The sequence below is a fragment of the Puma concolor genome, chromosome B4 (assembly GCF_028749965.1).
Source record: "Puma concolor isolate L17-30 chromosome B4, mPumCon1.1.hap2, whole genome shotgun sequence".
Taxonomy (NCBI): domain Eukaryota; kingdom Metazoa; phylum Chordata; class Mammalia; order Carnivora; family Felidae; genus Puma; species Puma concolor.
Window position 1 is genome coordinate 22,697,670 of NC_141673.1, and position 18,929 is coordinate 22,716,598.

Here is an 18,929-nt window from a genome sequence, read left to right on the forward strand (position 1 = left end):
CACACACACACACACACACACACACACACACACACACACTGGAATATTACACAGCCATAAAAAGGATGAGATCTTGCCATTTGCAACAACATGGATGGACCTACAGGGTATTATGCTAAGTGAAATAAGACCAAAAAAGACAAATGGATAGGATTTCACTCATGTGGAATCTACAAAATAAAACAATTGAATAAACAAAAGGCAGAATCATACCTATAAATACAGAAAACAAACAGAGTTGTCGGAGGGAAGGAGCTGAGGGGATGGGCAACATGGGTGAAGGGGAGTGGGAGGTACAGTCTTCCACTTATGGCATGAGTAATCATGGGGATAAGAGGCACAGCATGCGTAATACAGTCAATTGTGATATAAGGGCTAATGTTTAGACTTAATGACAAATAGGACTATAAGTGGCATAATACCGTAAGTATGTCATTACAAGACTGATTCTGAGTAAGCAATTCAGAATTGTTTATCAGTGTCACATTGTATGGTGACAGATGGTAGCTATACTTGTGAACATAGCATAATGTACACAGAAGTTGAATCACTACGTTGTACATCTGAAACTAATGTAACAGTGTCAACTAAACTCACATTTAAAAAATTAATGTTTATTTATTTTGAGAGAGAGTGAGAGCATGAGTGGGGAGGAGGGGCAGAGAGAAAGAGAGAGAGAGAGAGAGAGAATATCCCAAGTAGGGTCTCAATCTCACAACCTTGAGATCATGACCTGAGCCGGAATCAAGAATCAGATGCTTAACCAACTAAGCTACCCAGACACCCCCCCAAAAATTTTTTTTAAAGTAGCACTTTGACATTTCCACCTGCCCGTTTCCTTCTATACCTGCCTTTGCTCTGGGGCAGTAGGAGCAGGGCACAAGACAGTGAGCAGCAAGATGGGGAAGAGTTTCTCCCAGCATGCAGAATGTGGCAGGTGATCCTTTCCAGACAGAATTAGCAGAAGGCAGCACTGCCTATCTATAGGTGTATATGGGGAATCAAAACACTAAAATGCTTCATAACTACTATTTTTTTAAGGAGTGTCTGCCACCCAGACTGCTTCTGCTCACAGCACCTGGTGAGAACCACTGCTCCAGGATATGACTATATTAGGTTGTTTTTAATTAAATGAAAACATTCCTTCCAGATCTGGTATTCATTTACCCACAGATAGCGTGTTGGGTCACCTTGAATGTTGCTGGTCTAGAACATTCTAGAAAGGGGGAAGGCAACTGATTCCCAAGTCATTTGCCTTGGTTCTAAAATTTACTGGTTTGCAAAGGAAAATAATGGTCACTTATGTCATTTCTTCCAGAACATAATTGCCGAGCATGAAATTCGTAATATCTCCTGTGCTGCCCAGGACCCAGAAGACCTCTCAACATTTGCTTATATCACAAAAGATTTGAAGTCCAATCACCACTACTGTCATGTGTTTACTGCCTTCGATGTGGTGAGTAACTACCATCTTTGAACAGATTAAATATTTCCCCCAATACACCTGCATTTTATTGAAAGCTCAACTTACAGTTAAGATACTTGGTTTGTTTATCAAGTGTTCAGATATGCCTAATGTAAGGTATTTTGCAGACTAAGTTTTTCTGAGCTTTTTCTATATTTTCACTCACCCATTAAATTTAGAATTCTATTTCTCCTTGGTATCTGAACTGCTATTGCTCAACTACTAACTTGATTTTTCATATTTGACAAATCCCTTTCTTTCTTTGGTTCCAAAACATAGTAATGTCTGTTGGTTTCTCTGGTGGCCATTTTTAAATAGTAGGGCATAGTAGTCCAGATTTGTTAGGAAGAAAAATAAATTTCAGTGCCTCATACATTATTTGTGGTTTTCTATATTGAAAAGTAGTCAAACAGTTTTTATACCTACAAATTATAATTGAGAACACCAAGGTTTGGTTCATTTGCTTATTCAGAATTAGTCTGGTAATGACATACTTATATTATACCACTTATAGTCCTATTTGTCATTAGACTAAACATTAGACCTTATATTACAAACTTGAAAAATGAAAGCAGTGGTAGAAAACAAGTGTTCCACTAAGATAAATAGATACCCTCAGTATGGTACCAATTCTTGAGGATATCTCTAAGAATCTCTAATACAGTACACTAGCCACTCTGCATTTGAAGCAGCGAGAACAGATATGGTGGCAACCATGAAATAATTTGTAATCAGAAGAATCCTAAAATGTCACTTTAACTTGACAGTTTTGCCCTGTTCAATGTATTTGAAATATACGTATTTAAATAATTACACAGAAACTGCAATATAATAAATATATTCTTGGGAGGCCAGCCCATAGTTCTGTGTCATGGGTGAAACTTCTTGGAACAATCTTTTTCATCTCTGGCTAACACTGAAGGACCAACGACCACCATAATCCATTCTAAGGTACATCAGGCTCATGCTCAGAGCATTTGCTCAGAGCAAGTGGCACATGTCTTTCAGTTTTTGAAGACCGAAAATAGGAAAGAATGTTCATGTGCTATTAAAAACTTCCCTCTATTTTGTAAGGTATGTGGAAGTGGGATGTGATCATAGTAAGGACTGGAAAGCAAAGCCCTGGAAAGTTGCTTTTGAATATCTCTGGTGTGTTTGTTTACATGAGATCAATGGTGTTGATTAAAGTCATTTCAGCATTAGATTTCTGGTGCCTTAAACATAATTTCCATTCTTGTGAAATGCAGTTGTTTCTGTAAAGAGCAAAATTCCATTCTATCCACACATATCTTGGTTTGCATGAAATACCTTTCACTATGGGAGTTGGATTAGTGTCATAGAAAGAACAGGCAGATCAGGGTTCACACCCCACCCAGCTCTGCTTCCTGAACCCTGGTCTTAGACAAGTTGTAGGACTTTTCTGAGCCTCAATTTCCTTTGTCTATAAACCCAGGTACAGGGATTTGTACCTCACAGGTTTTCATCAGGATTGAAATGAAGGAACATATGGAGAGTGCCTCCTAAATAACAGGTGTTCAATGTTCCTTCCCTACCTCTTCCCTCTCCTTGCCTGTTTACATCACAATTGACAGCCTGGCCCTCTTTCTGCTAAAAGACATAAAATAGATTTGCCAAAAGTGTATTTATGATCCTAGAGTTTTCCCACTGCTCTTATAAAAGAACTGAAAAAATAGAAGTGATAAATAAATAAAATAGAAACAAGAGAAAGAAAATATTGACTCTGCAGGCCTTATAATGGTATATTGCCTTCATGCAATGTTTTCACTAAGTGTCAACATTAATACTGTGATACTCTTTGGGATGAATTCCAGCCTCTCATTGAGTACTGCAGCACTTCTTTCTAAATTAGTTCTTAAAGTAACATATAATTGGCCTTTATGATCATACCCCAAATATTGTCCTATATTCAAACTAAAAATGATACCTATAGGTCATCTGCCCCCTTGAGTTTTTAGCAATGTATGTGTGATGCCAGAATACCGAGGTGAAATGTGGGGGGAAGATAGGCAACTGTTTAGTTTCAGTTTCACGATGGCCCTGATACATTTGGAAAGCACGCAAAGAATTGCTTGATCTTTTAGCTTTTCACCCAGATGTTTGAATTACTGTAGATATTCACAGGCTTAGGATTCTGGCTGGTATCAGCTCCAAAGGATTTTCATCATCTACCACAAATCCACCATTTTAATCCTCTCTAGGTGAACACAGTTTGTCTAACTTCAAAAATAGTAACAAAGGCCACCAGACTTGACCAGGGCCTTTGAGCAATTTTGAGACACAACAAGCTTTGCTTGCACTAAAAAAAAAAAAAAAAAAAAAAAAAAAAGAGCCTCTTTGAGCATGGATTTTGTATCTTTATATAGGGCAGTTCAATATTCAGTCTAGTCTTGGAGCCTTAAAATTTTTTGGTATGAGTCATTCCCCTGGGCTGCTCAAATTGCACACACACAAAAAAGCTGTAAGTATACATTTTATCTTTTAGCTGATATATATGAATACATACACATTTTTATTGCAAAGTTATTGCTGCTTTGACCTTGCAAAGCTTTTACAGGTCAAAACAATGTTTTTATGAGTATCTGCCATCAAGAAAATTCAGTGATGTCTAGAACACTTTCAATTTATGGGGAATTAGATTTGAAATTCAGAGTGTTTTCCCATAGAAATCTGGGAAGGAAAGCCCAAGTCCCCCTACAAATCTACCATGTGAGTTTAACATAGTTCACTTACTAAGGGACGTTGTCAAGCCTTTAATACACTCAGATGCCAGGAGGGGGTGGACTGCGCCACGTCTCCCCAGCTCACCTGACCATGGAACTGTTTTCAGAGAGCACTTTGCATGGGTGGTGTTCTACAGAACTTTAGGAAATGTTATACTTTAGGATCTCTAAGCCTGTTTCCATTACTTAGAATCTATGATAAGTTATTCAGCTTGTGATTGTTTCAGTTTTAGATGACAGGTAGATTGATGCAAATAAGAAGACTAGAGCAAAAGCAGAATTAGGGGGCAGGTCCCCATGAAAAAAAGCCAGGATGTACCTATTAGCAAGCATCAACCTCCTTGCATTCTAGACTCTCACTATCATGGCAGCAGATTTCTATTCCCATCTCTTAACTTGGAAGGCCCAGAACACATCTCATCTGCCATAGAACAGAAGGCTTCCCAAAGCCCACTGTCCAGGCAGTGAGAACTTAGAGGAGGAGGCAGCAATACGGCTGGGCAGAAAAGAAGGATGTGTCATGAGACCAGCTACAGGGGTTGAAAACATGGATCCCACTTTCCCTCCCTCCTGCCTTATCTCAAGTGGCTGAAGGGGAATACCATGCAGGAAGGATTGCAAGGGGGGAATGAGTGTTTCAGTGGCCACCAGATCCCAAAGCTGCAGTGATCATCCTTAGGAGGATGCTATAGGTAAGAAACAGATATAACCAAGGCCACTTGGAAACTGTCATCTTCTATATACTGTTCACTCGTTCTAGATTTCTAAGTAATGAGAGGGGTAAATCAGAAAGATTTCAATGCATTCTCTATGGAACTATCAGATTTATTGTAAAAATCTAGAAAGGACCTCATTTAATACTTTTAAAATATGAAAGGGTTTTTTTTTTTAATAGAATTAAAAGCCATGACTTGTTAGACACTTGCTAATTCTCATTTCTCTATAAAGAATATATTTGCAGTCTTTGGTATTTTTAACCATGCTCATTTTGCTCTTACGTGCAACTCCCAAATTCTGTAATCTTGAGCATGCAGCACGTGGTATGGCACAGACTGGCTCAGGAATGTGCAGGCAACGTTGGAGTCATGATGCTGGTGGGTGGTGGATGTGGGAGACAAAGCTCCCTCTTTCCTGTGCTTTCTTGGCTGAATGTGGGCCATGAGAGGAACTAAACTGGAGAAGCAGAGATGATGAAATGCAGGCAGACAAGTTTGGCGGACTGTGTGACAGCATCTGATAGTACTGTGCCACCAGTATGTCCCAGCAAACAAAGCATAGACAGAAAAGGACAGTCCAGTCAAGCACACTGTCCTGACCAATGAGACCTATGCCAGCTTCTGACTTCAGCTCTGCAACGAGTTTCTTTCTTGGTTTTCTCATCTGTTTAATGAAATTAAAAGTCCTGAGCCCCCTTTTTTCCAGTTTTATTGAGATATAATTGGCATAGAACCTTATATTCGTTTTAAGTATTCAACATAATGATTTATGTGTATGTTGTGAAATGATCACCACAGTAGCTTTAGTTAATATCCATCCACCTCAAAGTTAAACAGTTTTTCCCCTTGTGATGAGAACTTTAAGATCTACTGTCTTAGCAACTTTCAAATATACAGCATAATATTGTTAACTGTAGTCACTGTGCTAGACTTGACACTCCCGAGAACTTGTGACCGGAAGTTTGTACCTTTTGACCTCCTTCATCCATACTGCCTGTTTGTAAACCGTGAGAATATACAGGGTAGCTCAAAGTTCCTGGCGAGAAGTATTTAGGACTTGTGTTGCAGAGGTTATCCAACAAAGTGGGAACTTGGTGCAGAAAACTGTTGGTGGTAGTGGTGATGATGTTAGTTGACCTCTGACAACTAAGTTAATATTGTGTGTGGAGCCAAGCTGTAGCTGTCATTCTGTTTCTCATTTTCTCCACCTGAAAATGGCCCTCAACCTCTTTGACTATGAGACTATGAAATATGAAAGTACATGGCAATAGAAGGCAACCTTAAAGGGCACAGAGTCCTTTAGATGGAACTGTACCACTTTCCCTGCCTTATTTCCCACTTATGATAGCAACCTAAAGTGAAAGTCTGGTTCTGAAGCCACTGAGACTCCTCGGCAAGTCAGTGTCAGGAGGGATCCTGCTCCCAAGAGCAGTGAGTGGCTCTAATTGAATATAAAAAGGCAGCTTTCCCAGCCCAGTGGTCCCTATGCACCACCACCTGTTCCCTCACCAAAAAAAAAAAAAAAAAAAAAAAAAAAAAAAAAGGAATAAATTAACACTGTCAACGTGCATTATATCTGTCTCTTTTCTCCATTGGCATAAATCATTGAGAATTAACCAAGTCACAAAGTCAAAGGTGGGTGGATATTCAAAGAATAATAATCACTTTTTTCTCTTCATCCCTATTTTTTGTGGGGGAAGAAGGGATGGATGTTATTAGTGCCTAAAATCAACCCCATTTTTTGGTAAAGTTAGATCTAAGAAAGGCACTCTGAATTTTTTTTTTGCAGATTGTCTGGCAGCATTCATACCTGTGTCCATATAGCCTCCCTGCAAAGAACTAAAACTCAGGTGTCCTGTTTAGAAGTGTAGCTTTTAGAATCAGGTCAGCACTTATAGTCTGGCCAAGAATTAATCCTGTTTCCTCATCTGTAAAACAGAGCTAACAATAGTACCCACCACTTACGACTATTATAAATGAGATAATATGTGTCCACAGGGTGTTCAGCTATTCTCAGCTGCTGAGGACAGGAGAGGGGTAGTAGCAGTTGTATTCTTGTTGTGAGAACCCGTATGAAAAACCAGTTTTTCATTTACAGCATGTGTTTGCTACAGCAGCATTCCACACTTGAGGAACAAAGTCAAAGTCCATTTAAATACATTTATTGAGTGCCTACTATGAGTCAGGCACAGGTTCCTGCTCTCTAGAAGCTCATAGTTCAGTAGGAGAAGTAGGGACATAACAAATAGCTGCCATGAAATCATACCCTTGCTACCCTGGAGTTGTGCCAACACCTAGCAGGGCTGGGGCTCTCAGAGGAGGCGTGCTCGGGCTGGAAGCTGAATGCTTACTTTGTGTGAACATATGATAAGTTTGGAGGCATGACAACTCATTAATTCACTTGGGAGTGGAGAGCTCAGAGTATTACACACACCTGCAATAAGCAAGAAGCCATTTATATTTACTGTTTTTATTAAGCTAAGGAAATGGACTTGTCCATTTGAGAAAGATTTTCAATGAGAAGGGTTAAAATAAAAAGGGTTTTGGATTTGGGAAGTGCCCCTTTTCAAAGGCATCACAGTTTAGTAAAGGTTTACTATAGCTTCCACTAGGAGCATTTACTTTTGAAAAGTGGGGAGAGGTTGAAATCGGGCAGATCTCTCTTTTGCATACCCTTTCTCCAAGTCCCTGTGGATGCCTGCTATCCAGCCAACTCAGGCTATGGTTTCATGTGGACAGGTGAACACGGGGCACAGGTGCATGATCTCCACGGAGAACGTTGAATGTTACAAGAAAGCAAGTCATGGCTTAAGGAAGGAGGGCCCAACCTCCTGGCTAATTAGGTCTTTGCTAAGCCAGTGTGCCCTTATGTACTCAGGATGAGGCATGAAGTTAAACCTTAGCGAGTAATGCTGGAATAATGCCCTGCCACCTTTAAAAATCTGATTCTTGTGCTCGCTTCGGCAGCACATATACTAAAAATCTGATTCTTGAAGAACATTTGGTAGCAGGCTAAAACTATTCATGATTTAATGTTGCATGAGAAAGAAGCTTATGAAACCACATATCAAGTGTGATTTTAATTTTTTTAATTCACATATGTAAATATTCATATATGAAAGTATTTGTATATATGTGAATGCAAAAAGAAAACCAACCAAAACGCAGTATTGGCTATATCCCAGCAGAATTTTGCAGGTGATTTTCTATTTTCTTCTTTATATATTTTTAAAATTGTATACATGTACCCCTGTTATAATTAGGGGGAAATATTTCATGATTCTTTTGGTGAGCTGAAATTACCCCTAAAGAGGTTATCTGTATATTGGTCAGTCTGCATGTCAGCCCTGAACCAGATAGACATCTTAGCCAAATGCCTAATGTTTATTTCTAAATACTAAAGACTGTGATTGGGCAGTATTTACTTTTACAGATACAATCTATCGAGATTAAGTTCTGGCTTGTACTTGAGAGAACTAACTATAGGTGGAGTTAAAGAGATGTCAATGAATTCTGTGAATATGCCCAGAATATTCTCAAGAGTTATTTTTGCTTCAAGATGTGGGTGAAGCAACTTGTAGATGAAGCTTACCCTAGGTCTTAAAAAACAAGAAGTACAAGCAAAATACAGCCAAAAGAGAATTGTGGCTTCCTTCTGGAGACCCTGCTGAGGACCCAGATTGAAAATCACTCTCCTCTGTTTTCAGGGCCCCGATGGCATTGCATGTATTTGTTTGGCCTTTGTTCATCCAGGTCTACCTGCGGGAGAGAAAAGAGAAGGCAAGAATTGGCTCTGGCCATCCATAGTCACCCTTATCTAACCCTTAAGGTGCATGTCCTCTGATCTTAGGGACCTACCAGGCAGCTAATGTACCCTAAGCCCCACAGACACAAAGACAAATGAGAGAAAATACTAGTAAATACCATGAAGTAGAGCTGTGTAAAGATGCTGCAGGGCTGTCTGAGAATGTGCACCTTGCTTAGCCAGAGGGTCAGGAAAGGGGATTAAGAGAAGGCTCCTGGAAGATACAGTGCCCCAGGTGAGCATTAACTTACCAGCCAAAGATGAGAGACGGGGAAAGGGTGTTTTGCTAAGAGTCATTTTATAATAGACAAAATACTTGAGCATTTGGAATAGTTTTAGGGGTGATTGTTGCAGTGAGGACATCCTTTGGGAGGAAGGCCAGCCCCTTGGTTATAGCCTCTCTAAGCATTGGCTGGTGGATTGTCGAGGCCTGCAGTCTGGTCTTTGCGTAATATGCTACAGTTTAACATGGGGTCAACTATATGTACATCTCTAAACTGAATCCACAGTAAGAGACATCAGCTTCTAATTAGAATCCTGGATCTCTCAGGGTGGAAAGGGACCTAAAGGTCACCTGGACCAGACCCCATTCTCAGTGTCGTCCCCAGTGGCAGTGATTGGTGCCACAGGTAGGTAGCCCATGGTAGCTTTAGCCCATGCAGGTGATGTAGGCATGGTCTTTAGTCACCAGTGCTGGTGTGGCAAACCTCTGAAGCTCCTCATAATGCTTGTGACTCCTCCGCCCTGTCTAGGGCTTCAATGCCCAGAGATAGCCCTTTCTTTGAATGTCTCTGTTGGCATCCTCTTCAGGCATGGGTAACCTTTGCTGACCTCAGGAAGTAGCTCTGCTGACCCCCAGAGTCCGAAGAATAGCCAGGTATGGGCCCATAGTTTCCTAAGGCTGTGGAACTAACATTTGTTTATTCCTTCAATTCCAGTTACTGAAATGTGGTGTTTTTGTGTTTTTTTTAATGCTAGCAGAAAGTGCCAGAAGATAGATCAGAATGGTCTACTTGCAAAGAGTAGCTTACCAGCCTGGACCAACAGGGCCCTCTCTCCCTGTGGTGTCCCATCCCTTCTCAGCTCGCTCACTTATTGAGGTGTCACTTTCATCAGGTGATGAGAAGGCCACATATGATGTAGCTTGTCAGCCATTTTGGTAGTAACGGGTTAAACAAAGTGAGCTCGCAAATGTATGCATGAACAAATGGACATCATTTATACCATGCCTTCTTCCATCAAGGATTTAAGCAACCTACATAAATGGGTATGATAGATCTAAAAATAGAGGTACACACAGATCTGAATTAGGGAAAATACAGACTAAAAGGAAGATCAACACCAAGGGAATAGATTTAACATCAGTATGCAGACCACAGAATTGTATGTAGTTATTAGAGCCAAGCCACAAATTTGGCTCTGAGCTTCCTGGAGGTCAAAGCAAATAGGGAAATACATGTCTCCTGTATTGGGGAGTATAGCCCATCCTCTCAGAAAACAAAACTTCAGTGAGACTGAAGTCTGAAAGAACTTTTTGTCCTGAGTCTCTCCATGACACAATATTGTCTGATAGTATCTCACTAACATTCATACAGTGAATCTCCAAAACACGAGTTTCCCTCAGTGAAAGCAGAACACCAGCAGACTCACGAAAAGCAACAAGGCAGGGAGCTGAGTGGCACAAAATACTGGCTCATCTGAGGTCAGATTTGGGTTTGAATCTTGGCTCTGCCCCTTACTAGCAGTGTGAACTTGGCCAGGTTAATCAGTCACACTAATCCTGAACCCCTCACACATAAAATTGGGGGCGATAATTCTCCCTCTCTAAGGTAGCTCTGAGAGGTAATCTACATCAGGTACTTAGCAGGTCCCTGGGACATAGTAAGCAATGTCATGTGCTAGTTGCTGCTAGGTCTGCTTTATCATCTCTGTGAGATGAAATAGAATGTGGTTCAGGTTCACAGGTGGTCTGACTCGGTACAGCAGTAAAACCTAGCACAGCTGCAAGAATGTACTGAGTGTGTGTCTATAAGTTAATGTCCACATACAACATTTTTCAGCTGAGCTTGACAGAAATTAGACAGTAGAAGGTTCAACTCTTTGTCCTTAGAAGAGTAGAAAGAAGTATTGGAGTTCCAGGTTAAAGAAAGAGCTAGGTAGTCTAAAATTCAACTGAGCAGATGTTAGAATTGACATCCAGTGTGAAAACTGAAGAGCCTAAATTAGATTCTTGGCCTAATGGATGGTCAGCCCTATTGGTACATGGAGGTGAGCCACAGTAACATCTGCAGTAGGGCCTGGGTTTTGCTTGGAATAGTTTCCGGCCCTCTCTGCCAGAGAATGCAAAGGCACTCAGAACCCCAAGGTGATGGGTAAAGAATAAGTAAGATTTTTTTGAGCTAGACTATTTTCTTTTAAGTATTAAAATTGACAGGCTTTTATTTTTATGACTATAAAATTATTCATCTTCAGTTGAATAAAGTTCAAAACATAAAGAAACATAAAAACTCATTCATCATCTCAATACTTTGTGTTAACCATTAGTAACATCTTTATATATATCCCTGTTTTCTATGCACATAGATACCATCTATGTTTGTATATATCCATATATTTTTACTTAGAGTCTTTTAACCAGTTATTTTTAATGACTGAATTTTCATTTTAATTGGCTGCCTAGTGTTCCACTGTGTGGATCTATGCAGTATACCTAATCCGTCCTCTATTTATGAAAATGTTAAATATTATAGTATTCTTGCAAATATGCCACTGAACCCTTCAGCTTAAAAAAATGTTCAAACCCCCACTTTATCTAAAAATGCTTGTTTTTTTGTTTTTTTTTTTCCTTCTAAAAATGAAAGAATGCTTTTGTTTCCAATCCCATCCCAGGCCACCTCCACAGCTGCTCCTCCAGGCCTGGCAGTGGCCTGGCTCTTAGGGATGGAGATAAAGCTTATTGCTAGGACAGAATCAAAAGGCACCCCTGAAACAGGGCATCCCAGACAGAACCCCACTAGATAGACGCAGGAGGACATGGTGGATTCCCAGGGCAAGCAAGGTCAGGAACCAGGCTCTTCCTGAATTTGTTTGGAGCTTTTCCAACAAGGAAGGAAGGATGAACTCTTCATAGGAGGGAGGGGATGCAGGCTGAGGCTGCGCTTACTGGGATAGTCATTTTAGATCCCACCTGCTGATGTTTTGTGGCAAGAGCATATTTACTGTCCAGTGTGCTTAAACGTTTCTAAGTTTTGGGCTCCTGGGTGGCTCAGTCCTTAAGCATCAGACTTCGTCTCAGGTCATGATCTCATAGTTTGTGAGTTCAAGTCCCAGATCAGGTGAGTTCCAGCCCCACTTTAGGTGAGCCCCGCTTCTCTCTCTCTTTCACTTTCTCTCTCTCTCTCTCTCTCTCTCCCTCCCTCCCTCCCTCCCTCCCTCTCTCTGCCCCTTGCTCACTTGCTCTTTCTCTCAAAAAAATTTCTAAGTTTTATGATCCTGGTTCTTCCTTTATAAGCTATCTGATGTATTCACTTCTTCCTTTGTTATAATGATTATTATATTATGGAAATGATAAGTACTAATTTTTCAAATAAAACACAAAATTATAAAGCAGAAAAAAAAATCCTAGTGATGCATCAGTCAATATAAATTAATTACCTGAGTGGCCAGAATTTTTCCTAGGGGACAGATTGTCCATATCTATGCTGAAATTTTTCTAACACCAAACTGATGAATGTGCTAGGCACAGCCTCAGTGACTAGGATGCAGGAGGACAATGGGGACATCTCTTTGTCTCTCCATGAGCCTCCCCTCATCCACGTCATTCAGTGAGCACTTCCTGGACACTTGCTACAGACCAGGCATGGGCTAGGCATCAGGAGCTCAGCCCCTGACACATGGAAGTAGCTCAGTAAGTATCCAAAGGTGATGGTCAACTATACTCCTGACTGCCTAGAGCTCATAGTAAATGCAAGCTTGCCTATACATCTCCAGTTTGTGTCCCTTGATTACAGTTAAGATCTGTCCTTAAAATACAATGGCTCTGCAAATTCCTCTAATGTAGTAATTCTTAATTCACAGATCAAAGACCCCAGGAGAAACAGGAAGGGGTTTAGAGATTGTGATGTTTCCCTCGGGGTGGTTGTCCCCATTGACTTGGGATTCCCTGCCTTCATCCTAAAGAGCCTGTGCTGGAGGGGGAGTGTTGCTTGGCATCCCTCATCATGAAAGGGACACTTCCACTGGTTGAGAATCCCTGTGATGATGGATCGTGTTAAGTCACAAAGGACACCCTTTGCCGGGAAGCTGCCTGGTTCTGGCCTGAGACCCAGGCAAATTGTGTACCTTTAGGTACCCTCATCCCAGCCAAGATGCATCAACCACCCGGGAGCTTCTGTATTTAATGTTTTTACGCTTTTTCTTTTTAACAGTTTGCAGAAGTCATTTACCTTAAGTCTAGTTCTAAGGTATAGTGGTCAAGAGCATAGCCTGTCAACACCTGGATTCAAATCCCAGTTCTGCCTGGTGCTAGCTTCATGGCCAAGTTATTTAACTGTTTTGAGCTTAATTCTCTCACATGTAATTAGGAATAATAATAACCCCAAAGTTATTAATAATGCTCACAGAGTTGTTGTCAGGATTCAATGAGATAGTCCATGTGAAGCATGTCATATGTGCATGGCACACAGAAATCATGAGTGTTGGCTGAATTGTCATTGGATAAGTGTAATCATGAGTGATTCTCTAAACAATCCAGCAAGGTAGGTACTGCATATTAAGAAAAATGAGGCTCAGAGCATGCTCTCCCCAGTAATCATTGGCTCAAGGCCAATTGCCATAATATGATTCTGGAAAGAGACTCCTGCTGGAAAAGCCAAGGCAGGTATTTTCCAATAAGCTAGAAGGAGCAGAAAGAGCCAAGGTCAGAGACCAGCCGAGTTACAGCATTTGAAAGGTGTAAGTTAGTGAATGTAAAACTGAAGGAGTTTGAATTTATGCTCAAGGGAGTTAGTGGCTAGAGATGAGGACATCGTTGTGCCAACTTAAAAGGACATTCCAGCGCTCTGTGGTTTGGGCTAGCATGTGTGAAGGGACACCTTAGTGCCTACATCTAGCTTCTCCACAGCCAGGGCTGAGGGTAGGTGGCTCCAGGAGTAACTCCCCATGACTACATACTGTTCATCCCAGCTCAAGGCTGGAAGTTCCTCTTCCTGCTACCTGAATGAGGATCGAACCAGCCTTCTGTAGTATTGTGTGGTGTTCCCGTTATCTATTGCTGCTTAACAAACCACTCCGAAACTTAGTGACATAGGAGGACATCCATTTCATTATGTTTATGATTCTGTGAGTTAGGGATTTGGGCAGAATACTGTAGTTCTGCTCTTCTCTTCTGCTTAGCAGTATCTGGGGCCTCCACTGAGGTGGCTTGGATGGGACAGCTCTATTGGGGCATCTGTCTGGGGTCTTGGGCCCTGTCTCTGTGGCATCTCCTAGGGATTGAATGTCCAGTATGACTCCTTCACTGTGTATCTGGAAGCTAGGCTGGGATGACTGCAACTGCTGTTTCTTTCCAGGCAGCCTCTGCCTTTGACCAGCTTGGACATTCACATAGCATGCTGACCTGGGGGTGGTCAGATGTTTTACACATGGCTAGTTTCCCTCAGAGCAAATGTTCCAAGAGGCCTGGGTAGAAACTGTAAGGCTCCTCGTGACTGAATCTCAGAGGTCCCCCTGTGTGTGACTTCTTCCACATTCTGCTAGTTGGGAAAATCAGTAAAGTCAATCTAGATTTAAGGAGGCAGAGAAACAGACTCACCCTCTTAGGAGAAGGTCATGGCATGTACACAGAGGAGAGGAACTGATGGCAGCCATTCTGGAGACAAACCACCACACATGGGTAGGGTTAAGAATATGGGCTTTGAGTCACAAATATTGGTTCCTATCACAACTCTGTAACTTTCTAGCTCTGTGATGTCAGGCAAGTTACTTAACCTCTCTAAGCCTCAATTTCCTTACCTGTAAAATAAGGATAATGATATTTTGCAATAACTGTGATAATACTTAAATGAGATAAATCTAGTGCTTGGCACAGTTGATTCCTAACACCTGTAAAGTCCTCACTTAATAGTAGCTATGCTGCCTATAATAATACCATATTATAGTGTAACTTTAGTGTAACTATAGTAGTGCTATTTCTCTGATTTGTCCTTTGGATATTCATTCATTCATTCAGCAAGCATTTACTGAGTGCCTGTGGTATGCCAGGCACAGTTTCAGGCACTGGCCTCCCCAACAGTTGCAAAGATAATAATACATTGAAAACAGAGAGTAATTGGGTTGTCAGGTGTTTTGAGCAGCATCGCTGGCTCTTCAGTGCCAGCCAGCATTGCTGGGGTTGGCAAGCCTGGCTTGAAGGAGGAAGCAAGGGATGGCCACCTAAGCCTTTCTGATATTGCAGTATTAATGGCTGCATTATTCTGAATGCTGAAGTATTCTGGCTTCGTCCTAATAGAGACTCCTACTCCCACAGTAACTCTCCTCTGCCATTTAAATAGTGGGAATGTTACTAAGGAGAGGCAGGAGATATGAACCTTCCTCTCCATTCAAACATGTGCCTGCAGATCCCATCTGATGAGTGTCTGTTCCCTTCAGGGGCCCTGGAATGTCAGTAACATGGCACTCAGCATTCAGAAGCCCCATCAGAACCACTGCTCCTCTGTCTCATGCCCATGGACCCTTCTTGGCTTCCATAATCACCACCTCAAACATTGAAGTGATAGAAAAGATAGGAAAGGTAACAGTGTCCAACTCTTTACATAATCATAGGAGAATAACTCAGTAAAGCATTCTAAAATGAAATGAAAAGCAAGATGTCAAGAGAATGCAAGCCAAATCAGGAGAGGCCATTTGGCACAGTCTGGTCTCTGTGTCTTATTTGAGCAGTTTCCTAACACCAGGAACTAATTAAAAATGAAAAGGCAGGGCTTCTAACCCAGTACCTTTCAAAATCTTTAGGCTTCCCATAATAGTCATGTGAAAAATCTCACTTGCTCAAATGAGCATCTTCAACTTTGATTTGAAGACACTGGAGCTTTAAGTAAATCTCACTTTCAGGAATTTGTTTTTAGGTTAATGATAAAGGAATTCACACTCATTAAGCTCCACTGTTCCAGGACCTAAAAGCTGAACATTATAGAATTGCTGAATCTGCCATCTTTCCCTTAGTCCATTTGCCCACCCAGAGCATGAATATGTGCTACATGGCCCTGACAGATGGACATCAACCATCTCCACAGTCGTGCTGAACAAGACCAAGAGCCTGTGACTTCACATGGAGACTGCAGAAATCAGAAACCCCAGTCTGCCTTTCAGAGGGGTCCCATCTGCACACAAGGAGGCAAGGCTGACGATGACATGAGTGCCAAGTGTAGGCAGACGAAGGGTTCAGCCCTCTTTGTACAATGATGGCCGGAGCTGTCTGCCAGCCCTCCTCCACTATCATTTGTTGGTGCACTGCTAATTTACTAGTCTGACTCATCCTTGGAGGCAAACACGGGATCAGTGTTCATTGCAGGAAGTGCTCAGTTGGCTGTGTGAGGTTCAGTGTCTCCAGCAAGCACACGTCTGTCTTGTGGGGCCATCATTTCATAACATGTCACTCGAAGAAGAAGACACCGCTTCTGTCAAAACAGTTTTCAAGCCTGGAGGCATTCTCCCTACTTGGGTCCAAGACCACAACAGTCTGGCATTGATCTGAAACCTGGTCTGTCCAGAAATCCACAGGCTTCTTTCACATGGCCTCTGAAGGCTATCCTGTATCTCCTTCACCATCTTCAAGGGGGAATAGTCCCAAACAGTTCTCCCCAGAATCATGGGGATTGAGCTGTTCCATGTGCTTGACTAGAGGGGCTAGAGATGGACACAGTTGCAAAAGCAGCATAAGCAGAATGCCATTTCTGTGTTTTGAGAAACCATGAATACACATTCCAGGGACACTGATCAAAATGAAAACTTGGGACAAACCATGCCTGCTCTCTGCTTGTGCAGTGATTTTAAGAAAGCTCTCTATGACTGATAGGCATCTACCTCTTCGGTGCACTTGTGACCTCAGGGGTGTTGTCGAGACCCTGTCTCCTTGGGGTCACACAACATCATGTTTTCTTAGTGAGAGAAGATGGGGTGGAGCTGTGCTGGGAAGAGAAGGTAGAAATCGAAGATACGTATCGGGAGAAGAGAAAAGAAAGCTAGAAGTCATCTTGAAGGAACCTTTCTCCCAGGCACTGCTTGGCATGGCATTCAGGCCTGACACAGTCTCCTGTCTCTTGCTGATTTGATGATAAAATATGGAGTGGACCCACAGGGAGAGCAAGCGCCTCAAGAAATAGATGGATAATTGGCTCTGTTTGCATGCTGGCTGCTGTAACTGTGAGACGCCACACCAGCATGACTAATGCCTCTCCCCTCTGCCTAAATTAGATTTTGATTGTGCTTTAGAGATGTTCACTGAATCACAGATGTTTGAGGTAAAAAGACCCAAACTTCTCAGGAACACCTCCTGTGGAGTGTGTGGGCTAGTCCTCACAGGCACAGCTGAGGCGCTCCCAGAACTAAGATGAAGGACCAGAGTAACCCCTTATCTTCCAAGGCCTGGGAGCAAACCAGCTGCCCATGAGGAGGCTCAGAATGGAGTAGGTTCCTGGGGCCAGTGGGTGGGGGCCTGCTCCCTCTGGGGTGAAGTTGGGGGTCGGCTCCTTAGCATGGCTGAAAGAGAGGCATCTCATTGCTGATTAATGACATATAGACTCCAAATTGGACCTAGAGTCTCCTGTTTTTCACAGATTTCCACTGACTCACTGCCACAATAGGTAGAGTAGTTCAAGGTCCTTGCTAGTTCACCTCCCACAGTGCTCCTCAGCCACTCAACTTGGCCACCCTGTAGTACAACCTAATAAACACTTTCTCTTTACTCTTGCAGAATTTAGCCTACGAAATCATCCTAACACTGGGACAGGCATTTGAAGTCGCTTACCAGCTTGCACTACAAGCAAGAAAAGGGGGGCATTCCTCTACACTTCCGGAAAGCTTTGAAAACAAACCCTCCAAACCCATCCCCAAGCCCCGTGTCAGCATTCGCAAATCGGTGGTAAGTAGAAAAGATAACAGATGTTCTGAAAATCTTGAGCTAGAGGGAAAGGAGGTTGCTAAGTGGGCCCTGAGTGGTGTAGGACCTGCATTTCTGTCTCCCTTGGCCTCCTCCTGGCATGCATCCTTCATCCTCCCAGCCTGGTTCCTGCAAAGTCTTGGGGGACTGTCTGCCTGAACCTAGAGGCTCCCAAGAAAATTCCACTCTGTCACCTGTGGCAGCCCTGTGAGGGGGGTACTGGGTGTTGCTGCTTCCTTGACGAACCTTTCCTAAAGGTCCAGTAAAGCTTGGGAATGATGTTCCCTGAGGCTCCACTACCATCACAACAGGGGCCAGAGCCTCTTGCAAGCCACTGGCCCTTGGAGAGGTTGGCAGAGGTTCACAGCAAGGTGTCCCGGGTACCCAGCTAAAGGAAGCTAGGTGCACAGGCTGTACGTGCATCACAGCAGAGCAGCCCTCTTCCCCTTCACTGGAGGCCTAGATGCCAGCTTTAGGCAGGCTTTCTCGCAGCAGCTGAGACTTCCTACAGAGTGGTGACTCTTCAGAAGGTGCAGCCCCTCCTTCCTCCTCGTCCTCTGCCTTCCTCCAGGAATTTCCTCCCCCTCCCTCCCACAAGCTCTGTAGACATCCTGTCCTAACAGACTTTTCATGACTTCAAAGCGACCTCCGCTGGTAGTAGCAATACCCAGAAGCTGGAGCATTCCCAACCAGCCTCCCATCTGGCTTCTGCTCCAACTGCCTTATGGCATCCTAGCAACTCTGTGGCATGGGGCAGGCAGGCGCCCCCAGATGCCCTGCTCTCATATCCATATTATCCCTCTAACTCTCTTCTCCCTACCATCTCTGCCCAAGGGGTCACAGGGAAAGTGTAGAATCTTGAAGCTCCTCCCTTTGTGACCATGTGGCTTCTTGTTTATAATCTTCTTTTGGGCCTCTACTCCTGTCACCATTCTTGGCAGCTTCAGCATCCATGGAGACAATCCCTCCAACATCTGGCCTCTCTCCTTGAGGGCTCACTGCCACTCCACCCCAGCCATTAGCTCCCATGCTTATCCTTCATCTG

General features: G+C 42.7%; 1 protein-coding gene across 17 annotated transcripts in view; it reads left to right on the plus strand.

Annotated features, from left to right (window-relative positions):
- The window catches only part of ANKS1B (ankyrin repeat and sterile alpha motif domain containing 1B), a 1,105,230-nt gene that overhangs the window by 1,074,710 nt on the left and 11,591 nt on the right, over positions 1–18,929 (plus strand). For all 17 annotated transcript variants that reach the window (XM_086712566.1, XM_025926383.2, XM_086712564.1 and 14 more), the window contains 2 exons: positions 1,319–1,456; positions 17,699–17,866. In XM_086712566.1, coding sequence (XP_086568692.1) covers positions 1,319–1,456; positions 17,699–17,866 — 306 coding nt within the window. The remainder of the gene's footprint in view (positions 1–1,318; positions 1,457–17,698; positions 17,867–18,929) is intronic.